Genomic DNA, 11,293 nt, shown 5'->3' with positions numbered 1-11,293 from the left:
AAATTTGGTATTAAGACCATGTACCAAGTTTCACCCATCTAGGTCAAGGTGTTTTTGAGTTATCTTCGTTACAGATAAATGGAAATTTTTCAAAAATGTGTTTTTCTAACTTAGAGAGATCTAAAACGCGAGATTTGACAAAATTTGTTCGAATTTTGATGATTATTATACTTTCTCTATACTACATATATGAAAAAATAAAAAAAGTAAGATGTCTAAAATGGTCACATAATATCTCGATTTTATTTTGCAGACACGCTCTATTGGATTTCTTTCAAAATCCTAACGAAATCTATAAATTTGAAGTAGATACCAAATAATATGTTTCATTCTTTTTGCTCAATGCGAAGTCCACGGTGGCCTGGTGGTAAGGTCTTGGCTTGTGAACCATAGGGTTTCAGGTTCGAAACCCGATTCCACCAAAGAATCGTCGTGTAAGGGGGTCTGTTGCACGTTAAATCCGTCATGCCAAACGTTCTACCGCTGATGTGGTGTGCGGATGCCAGCTCAGGTGTCATCCTCGTCATCTGACCGCGGTTCAAAATTACGAGTTCCGTCCCAAAAAAATAGCCCTAGTTGTTGCTTTACAACGAGACGTTAATATAACTAAACTAAACTAACTTTAGCTCAATGCATTTTAGAGTTAATGTGTTCACAGATAGATTTATACAATTCCAAAATATGTTTTTTTGTACTCAAGAACGATGAAACTTAGAGATTCATCAAATTCTTGAGCTCAAATTTTTTTGATGATTTCTATATACTTTCATTTTGTATATTTCATGTACGACAAAGTAAAAAGAAATATAACTGTATCAGGTTTAATATTACAATCAAACATAGTGTTTGAGTTTGATTAATTATATTGTGAACATGCCTGTTCTATATTTAACCAAAAATCAATGGAGCGATGGAAGTCGAATTAAGCAGATATTAAATTTTTAGCTGCTTTAAGCGAAAATATTTATCTCAAGAAGTTTAAAAATATGAAATAATACGCTAGAAAAATCTTTAATATAAATACATTATGGAGGAATTAAGATACTTTTTTAAAGTTCAGTACTTACATATTTCTGTTGCATATAGTTACTGCAGGTAACTTGAAGTGGCTTGGTGTTGTAACAGCGATATTGGTTGTTGTCGGATATGTATAATAATAAGAATAAAAATCCAAAGATTGATAGAAGAAAAATACCATACATGTAAGGAAGATTATATACTTAAAGGCTCTCCAGAGAATTCGTGTTAAAGAAAATAATCTCTTTCTCCTTTTATTTTTAGCAGAATTTTCACTATTTACTGTAATGGTTTTATATGGATCTGTATGACTCTCAGAGAATGGAGATAGATTGTCATTTTTCACCTGTTAAAAATATAAAATATAGGTTATAAAATATAGGTGCAGAATATAGGTATTGATTAAAATAAATTTCAGTAAGATAATTAAATACTGGTTTTTTTTTCAAAACAGTTGTTCAAGTGGCTATAATTTTCTTATAAAAAAGAATAAGAGGCAAAGATTTGAGCTTAGCACAGAAGACGGATTAAAAATTTGGTTGCATTTTAATTGACTCTCCTCATTTTCATATAATATTCATGCGATTTTTATCTCGGTATCGTGTAAAGTATTCTTTATGTACACCTTGAATTCATTTATTGTTGTACGAAACGGGATCGTTAAGGTAATTTTACGACGCGTTTAAGCGAAAATACATTATTATGACACATTTAATGATTGAAATGAAAAAATGATTTTAAAACGATTAACCCTGTTAACTCAAAAGGCTTAACGATATTAATACGAGATTTTTGCGAAATGTTCGACATTCAGAGTATCGAACAACATTCAACATTGAGAAATATGTACAATACTATCCGTTTCAGGATCCCAAGACTGGCACCTTTCGACGATTGTACTTCATTAAGAGGGGTTCACAGAAAGATGAGCAGCTATCACGCTTCCAATTCTGTCAATAATCTGAATTCACTTTAATGTTAAGTGTAAACATCTCCTTCTTTCTTTTGTCTCTCATTTTTTTTTGACGAAATGTCTCCTGACACATGCGCAAAAACGCGCATTGTTTCCGAATCTGAAAATGAAAAATATCATGTGTTCATACGGAAATAACGATATGCAGAATATAATACGACTATTAAACCCACATGAATGGCTAAGAACATGCTTCACTGTATTTGGTTTGAATATTTCTTAAGACGACAGAACCTTTAATATTACTTATAAAAATTTCTCTACTGAAAAGAATGATTGAGAAGAGGCATAAGAATTGAATGTATTCGAAAATAAAGAGACTACCCTATGGCTATGCAGAATCTTAACCGGCCGGATCAACGTGGACGCCAATATAGGCTGCCACGAAACAACCGCACCCAATATCTAGGTACAATAGTGACCCATAGATAATCAGAAAGACCAATTGGTGATAATCAATCAACGCCTCCTTCACTTTAAAACCTTTTGGATCACCACATAGCAGAATAATTTCTTTAGAAAGATTTACTTTGACTTACGCATTCACCGGCAATTCCTCAGTTACATTGAAAATACATTAACTCTTTCTAGGGCTGTAGGAAGTATGCTTCCCACCAAATTTATCAATTTTTATATGAAATTATGTAGGTTGGCATAAGTTCTGACACATTTTTTTAGAAAGACAGAAACTTAGATGCTTCAGTTCTTTATCTCACACAAAATGATGTGTCTTGATTTGTTACTTAATTATTAATTAAATAAATTAATTAATTAATCAAATTAAATTTATCTAATAAGCTAAATAAATCCCTTTTCTTATTCTAATTTCAAGCCTAAAATATTTTAACATAATATTTAACATATATTTTAACGTAATATTTATTATTAACATAATATTTAACATAATATAGAAAAAAATGGCCCTTTAAATGGTTAAATTAAAAAAAAAATCGCAATATACTGAAGATAATTAAATAATTTCTTTCAAAAAATTGGGCAAATGAAAAATTACTTATCTAATTCCAGGTAAATAAATGCAGAAATTATTTTTTTTGACCAAAGAGATGACAGTTGAATATTATAATAAATTTTTAATTGATTGTTTTTCTCAGTTTATTGATCATTTACGACTTTTGCAATGCTAAACTACACATTTTTTAATTCTATTCTGGAAGTACGCGATAAAATAAGTTGAGAATCACTGCTGGAGAATTAGAAATCTCAAAAAAATTATGACACTTGAAGACGCCCTAAAATCTCAATAAATTTGTGGCGATAGAACAGAGAATTTAATTTGCATGTTTTAGCAATTTTTTGAGGAATATGGGAAAAATCACCAAGAAATAGACATTTATGGCAAAATGATATTCAAAAACAGAAATAATTAATGGAATTCTCAAACTGGCATTTGTGGTTCATTTCAGAGTCTACTTTTCCCAAAGTCACATCTATAATTTCCTAAATGATTGGACTATTATAGATGTTTATTATATAGATGTGTGTTAATATTACTCGAAATGACAATAATTCGTGTGATAAGACCGACCTTAGACACATTATACATAAACCTTAGACACATGACTTCTTCATGTCTTCATAAAAGTTTAGGGATTTTTAAGACAGAAAAATATTGTTGGTTTTAGGCATATATTGTGTTTATGACACATAGTTTTGGTTGCTACAGTTTGCAAAGGCCATAAATAAGTTTAAATATATGTTGTTAAAATTTATAAGAAAGCATTGATAAAAAGATGGTTATGTTTTTCATTCTAGAAAGATAAAAACAGAGGATAAAATTCTTACATTTTGAGCAGCTGATCTCCAGGAGTTATTCATTCTGAAAACTTGCTACAAATTTTGCAAGAAATGAATTAAATAAAATGCACCAAAAATGCAGATAAAAGTAAGTGAATCTGAGATAAAGTCTCAGAACTAGAAGGAAGAATTTCAGTACTACATATAGTGTTGACGAAAACGAAGTTAATACGAGAATGGTTTACTTATTGTCTGTTTGGCATAAACGTTATTTATTTTACATTAAAAGTAGTTCGTAGCACTCTCTTTCATCAAATTTTAACCCTAATTGACTTATTGCGTGCGTTTCATCTAACGCTATTGAGTTCAAATTTTCATTTAACGTTATTATTTAAACAGTTTCATGAAATAATACCGCTTTTACTGAATTCAATATCATAAAAGATAGAAATGGACAGTTTTAGTCCAGCAGAACAACGCATTATCATGAAAAAAACATGTGAGCATTTTTATTTCTTTAATTAGTTGGGATGGTCAGGAAAATATGCACTATATGATGCAGCCGGACATTGATCCGGCTAAGGTAGAAAGGGGATGGGGGAGTGCCAGTTGGAAATTCTTTTCTCGAATTTAAATAAAAGGTTATTATTCCAGGAGAAAAGTCTACATTAAATAGATATTAAAAATATTTTCAAATGAATCATGAAGAGTTAAATTATTTTAATACGGCCCGAAGAAAATAAATAAAAATACCTACAATTTTTTATTTGAGTGAGATTATTGAAATTATTATAATTCTCAACTAGTAACTGAGGAGAGAATATTTGATAAAAATTTGACATCGAAATCTACATTATTTTTCTGTAAAATTCAGCCTATAAGTTTATCTGTTTATAAGTTTATTTGTTTATAAGTTTTCTGTTTATAAGTTATCAAAAACTTTTGTTTCACAAATAATGTTTTATAATAATAAATGGTTTCTCTAATGTTACTATTCTGAAAAAAATTATTCAAGCTACATATAAAATTAACAATTTTTAATGCTTTCTGATATTTTTTAAATTTTATGTATACTTATAAAGATAAATATAAATTTACAACAGGCATTAATTTTGATATAGAAATTATTATAATTCTCAACTAGTAACAGAGGAGAGAATATTTGATAAAAATTTGATATCGAAATCTACATTATTTTTCTGTAAAATTCAGCCTATAAGTTTATCTGTTTATAAGTTTATTTGTTTATAAGTTTTCTGTTTATAAGTTATCAAAAACTTTTGTTTCACAAATAATGTTTTATAATAATAAATGGTTTCTCTAATGTTACTATTCTGAAAAAAATTATTCAAGCTAAATATAAAATTAACAATTTTTAATGCTTTCTGATATTTTTTAAATTTTATGTATAATTATAAAGATAAATATAAATTTACAACAGGCATTAATTTTGATACAGAAATTATTATAATTCTCAACTAGTAACAGAGGAGAGAATATTTGATAAAAATTTGACATCGAAATCTACATTATTTTTCTGTAGAATTCAGTCTATAAGTTTATCTGTTTATAAGTTTATCTGCTTATAAGTCATCTGTTTATAAGTTTTTAAAAATTTTTGTTTCACAAATAATGTTTTATAATAATAAATGGTTTCTCTAATGTTACTATTCTGAAAAAAAATTATTCAAGCTAAATATAAAATTAACAATTTCTAATGCTTTCTGATATTTTTTAAATTTTATATATACTTATAAAGATAAATATAAATTTACAATAGGCATTAATTTTGAAACACTTAAAGACAAATGCGAAATTCAAGCAAAAGTTATTTTTTTCCTAAAAAAAATCGATAAAAAAAATAAATATTTGATTAAGATTACAAGCGAACTTCCTTATCAATCAACTGTCGTAACTATCGCATTTGACAGATAAAGAAGTTGATAAAGCATGGTGCAAAGAATTTTCGGGCAGAGTTTCATTAAGGTTTTTATCAGTTGTACTAGCGAAAAGTTTATAATATTGTTAACAATTGACTTCAGATAAAAAAAAAAGCTGTATCTGCCCTCTCATTCATTCTGTGAAAAGTTATTTCTTCCATTTGAAAAATGAAATTTTCGCCGGTCCCTACTGAAGATAATAGTAGCAATGAAAGTAAAAATTCAGAGGTGAACTTGTGTGGTATTGGAAGATTCAAGCCAAGATGGTTACAGAGATTTGCAGATCCAAAAGTATATCTTGTCATCTTCTGTATAGTTGGCGTCTTAGAAGGCGCATATTTTTCGTACTTTGTTGGTGTGTTAACAACTTTAGAGAAGCGTTATGCTTTTGAAAGCAAAACATCGGGTATTATTTTAATAGCTGACAGCATCAGTGCTACTTTGTTGAGTTTGCTTGTAGGCTTTTATGGTGGGAAAGCACACAAGCCCAGAATGATTGCTATCGGAATGATGCTGGTATCCGTCAGTTGCTTTTTAACCACCGTGCCTTATTTTATCTATGGACCAGCTCTTCATTTTCTGGAACGAGAAACTTTGGGCACGGATCAAAAGAGAAAAGAGTTTTGTGATTCTGATATGAAAGAAGAAAGATGTGACAGCCTAAACAGTTCTCCAACAACGCCAGTTGTCTGTATTTTATTTCTGGCGAATTTAATATGTGGATTTGGATATACAGCCTATTACACTATTGGGGCTCCTTACTTAGATGACAATGTGAGGAAGAAAAATTCTCCTATGTATTTCAGTAGGTATAGTATAAACGTTTAAAAATCAAATTTGCATATTTGATTGCATTGTTTTCATTAAAACGGTTATAAATTTAAACAATGTGTTTCAAATTAACATACAGTATAATTCCTCAGAACCATTGAAGTAATGGTGAAATGCACAAGAAAAGGTAAATACTGGGTAGTCATTCAGAATTTACCTTTTCAGGTAACAATCAGAGTTTACCTTTTATGAGAAATGCAAGAAGAAACGTTTAATCAGCACTTTATAATAATATACAATTTTTCACACTTATTCCTTGTATTTATTTCGATAAATTAATTGATATTAATTAATAATTGATATTGATATTATTTTATTTTCATAATTATACTTATCTGAAGTTTTGGAAAAGGGCAATTGAAATAGTGTATAATATTTTTTACTGTGATTATTATTCAAAGCATAGATATGGATTTTAATACTATGCTTTTCCTCCACATGTAACCTTGAAACTTTATAATAAGTATTATTTTATAATATTAATAACGTATTTATTCCAGATGTAAAATGCAATTACCACTTTTTAATGACATATGCCTTACAAAATAGATTTATGCTTACATATTTTGTTCTTCATGTCTTCTATTTATTCTTCAAGTTAATGAATATTGTTCTTGAAGCTAATATATTCAAGTTAATAAATTTTCCCTCCCTCTGTAGATAATTCTGAGAAGTCTCTGGCCCTTGCGATGCTGTTATTCTTTAATTGTTTTGTGTGATGTAAACGATGGAAAACATAAAGTTTTATAACCGTAAATCAGGCCAAAAAATTTTATAAGATTATTTTGATACAACAGCAAATTGGTGATTAGAGAAAGTGTAGTAAAATACATTAAGAGCACACTGAATGTAAGGAAACTAACAAAAAGTGTTGTAAGAGCCTTTTCATACATCGAGAGCATACGAAATCTGCGGGAACTAATTAAAAACGTTATAAGCAATAGAAAAATATTATATATAAAAGTATAGAAGTGGGATAATATAGTCTTGGGTCTTTTTTTGGTTATAAATAAGTAAAGAACAAAAAAATCAATTTTGGAAATTTAGGAGAAATTCCTTTAATATATCAATATTAACTTATATTACTTATGTTAATACTATTATTAATGTTAGATCAGTATGTATACATGTATTTTTAATTAGAATGTTTTAGAATAGAAACTAACAAAAATGATGCATAAGTCTTTTGATATGTTAAGATAATACAAATTTTGGAAACTAATTAAAAGCGTTATACAGGGCCGGCCATCTGGGGGGTGCGGCGGATGCTATGCACCGGGGTCCGCGATTGAGGGGCCCCGACATGATCAAAAACTAAAATTATATTCTGAAGGGTAATAGCGGAATGGAAAGAAGGGATTAAGAAATTTAACTGGAGCAACAGATGGGTTTTGAACTATACGAAGTTTACAGATATATTACAGTTTAGTGTAAGTGTGCAACATCTTATAATCTTAAAGTAAACATTATAAGTTTACTTCACCTACTGTTAAATTGCGTTTATAAATATAATTATTCATACTATAAAATATTTAATATTGTTAGATATAATCATGTCAATGCCAAGGAAGTATCCATCTATGTGTCAAGACTTGACTTCAAAAAAAAAAAAAAAAAAAAGAAGAAGAAGAAGAAAAGCTAAATTTTAAAAAATCATGAGTATGTGTCTTTTCTTATCTACAAAGTAATTCTGGCAAAGAAAATGCTTCGATTTCAGAAGTTATAATTCAAGCTTCAACTGGCGAAAAATGTTCCTCACACACTACACAATCTTGCAATAAAAGAGTATAAACTGTGAAAACCTTTGAAGAACCATATGTGTATGCAAATATGATTGAATCAGAAAATAATGACAAAAATGACATTAACAAATGTGATCATGTGCATATAAGTGATTCAGGTTTATGACCAAGCACTATAACTGTTATGTTAAAAATGTTTTCTGTTAAAAACAGACCTGTGCGACACAAAGGAGTTTTTGCTAAGAGTGCTGAAGGTAGATTATTTTCAACTACTTGTTACTTTTTTTTTAAAAAAGTGCCAAATGGTGAATTGCAGCTTCGCAGCTGGTTGATTTATTTAAAAACGCAAGACTCGGTATTTTGTTTTTGCTGTACATTATTTTCCAGAAGAAATGAAATTCCTCTATTTATAGGTTCCACGATTTATAGGTGTCTATAATAATTGGAGATAGTTATAAATTGTAATTCAAGATCATGAGCGTTCTATCTGTCACTTAATTCATTTATTGCTTGGAAATAATTACTGAAATGACTAAATTTACTCTCGATTATTGATAAAACAAATCAAGTTAATATAAATAATGAAACGGAATGATTTAAATTGTTATTTCAAAGAATTGTAGATGTAATTCTATTTTTAGCATGTAATAATCTTCCTCTTCGAGGAAACCATGGAATAATAGAAACGTCTAATAATGGAAATTTTTTATTCGAATTATTAAGTAAATACGACTCTGCTTATGGATGGATCATGTACAAAAACAACAAAAAATAGAATTGCGTATGATTTAGCATATACATTACAAGAACAAATTATTCCTACGTTAGGAAATGAAGATCTTAACAAAATTAAGGACTATATAAAAAGTAGCCATATATTACAGTATCCAGATAGATTCTACAGTTGATTTTCATCAGAAAAAACCAACTTCCGGTTTTATTAGGTATGTCAGTTTTGAAGGGAAAAGATTAGGCATAAATGAGACATTTATAAGGTTTATTGAAGTTACTGATGTGACTGGAGAAGGACTAGCAAAAGCTCTATTAGAAATATTAAGTGAGGTTGATTTAGATATTATGGATTGCATTGGACAGGAATATGACAACGGTAGCAACATGAAAAAGAAATATAAAGATGTACAATCTAGAATAATTGCTCTAAACTCTCATGTAATTAATGTGCCTTGCCTATGACATTCTTTTAATTTATTAATTTGTGATTCCGCTTCCAGGAATAAATATTGTAATTTTTTTGGATATTGAAACGTTTATATTGCTTATTTTCTGCATCTACAAAAAGATGGGAAATTTACATTACTCTTAAACCATTATATGACACTCGTTGGAAAGCCAAAATAGATTCGGTTAAAGCAGTGTATATACAGTTTGAACAAACTTGTAATGGATTTATTGATGCAAATGACAAAAATACAGAGGTATCCGGAGCTGAAATTCTAATGGATTCAATACAAGAAATGATATTTATTTTTTGTTTAATAGTATGGTTTGCAATAATTTCCAGTATAGCACTATCAATAAACTATTTCAATTAAACATAATTATTCTCGACTGGGCTTTTAATTTAGCCAATAAAATTAAAACTAAAATACAAGATTTAAGAACAAAATGTATAACTCATTTTTAGACGAAGCAAAAACGATAGCACGTAATTTGAATATTCCAGAACATTTTTCTGAAAAACGAATTTGAAAAAGTGAAAAATTATATTTCGAAACAGCAGAAAATGAAATTATAGAAAACCCGGTTGAGGAATTTAGACGTTATTTTTTTTAACTCTGTAAATGATACTGTTATTGTACAGATAAAAGATAGATTTTAAAGTATTTCAAGTTAATCACCGATATAAACATTCTAGAAAAACACGAGTTAGAAAAATGTGCCCAAAACTTTGTAATGTTTTATGATAACAATGTAGATGAAAACCTAATCCAAATAATTGTTTTGCTACGGGATTTGATTTTGAATGAAAGAGATTTAAATAAAGCTCAACACATATTGCAATATTGACTAATTAATAATTATAATTATTTATTTCTAAATGTATTAACTATGTTAAACTTTTTTTTTACATTGCCAATTATTATAATAAATGCTGAGCGCTTTTCCAACAAATTAAAATTAATAAAGAAATTGTCTTAAATCAAGCATATGCGCATAACGTTTGAATTCACTTGCCACACTAAGCATCGAAAAAGAATTGAAAAAAAAAAGGCAAAATTTTTTCTGTATCTATTTATTTTTTAAAACATTAAATAAAATAAATAGAGGTAAAACTTAGTAAGTAAATAAACTAAACTAAAATCAACAGAGTTTTATAAAAAAACTTATTTTTTTGCAAAACTCTATTTATTTTAACTTGGATTTCTTTTGTGTAAAAAAAAAAGTTTCTGATACACTCATATTTATTTTCTGTATCTTCTAGCGTTAAATGCATAAAAATGTCATATTTTGCGTCGAATACTTTTTTAAAGATAAAAAGTAATTGTTTCATTAATTTTGTTCCAAAATTGAAAATGAAATTATTGTTAGTTATTGAAATAAAAAAAAACATTGGGTTTATTTGGATCCGAACACAGTGTGTGCATATTAGAAATGAGTGCATCAGTAAGCTTAAACTGACTCAATTGCCATCTAAAAATGTGTGAGAGAAGATGACGTGTATTAATGTAGAAGAATTTTCCACAAATTGAAATGAACTGATGTTGTCTTTTGAATAAATAATCTGTTATTAATGAATTTACTTTTAAATTAGGATAATATTACTTTTATTTCATCCAAAATATTGATTTTATTGATGACGCTATAAATCTTAACACTAATTATTACAAATTAATTTTATCATTAATAATTAACACATGTGAATTCTAAAGGCACGAGCATTTTTAAAAATGTAAAATTATATATCGTCTATTGATTTCTTAGTAAGATTTTAATTAAGAAGATTTGAAAATATAATTTTGATACTTTTTACTTTTCTGAAATACTAAATGTTTTTGCTGCGACTTAGTATAATG

General features: G+C 28.2%; 1 protein-coding gene across 1 annotated transcript in view; it reads left to right on the top strand.

Annotated features, from left to right (window-relative positions):
• Positions 1-5,748: 5,748 nt before the first annotated feature.
• The window catches only part of LOC129981070 (solute carrier organic anion transporter family member 74D-like), a 75,933-nt gene continuing 70,388 nt past the window's right edge, over positions 5,749-11,293 (top strand). Inside the window, exon 1 of the mRNA XM_056091716.1 lies at positions 5,749-6,490. Coding sequence (XP_055947691.1) covers positions 5,854-6,490 — 637 coding nt within the window. The 5' untranslated portion in view covers positions 5,749-5,853. The remainder of the gene's footprint in view (positions 6,491-11,293) is intronic.

Source organism: Argiope bruennichi, chromosome 8 (assembly GCF_947563725.1).
Source record: "Argiope bruennichi chromosome 8, qqArgBrue1.1, whole genome shotgun sequence".
NCBI lineage: Eukaryota > Metazoa > Arthropoda > Arachnida > Araneae > Araneidae > Argiope > Argiope bruennichi.
This window is presented reverse-complemented; position numbering and strand designations above follow the sequence as displayed.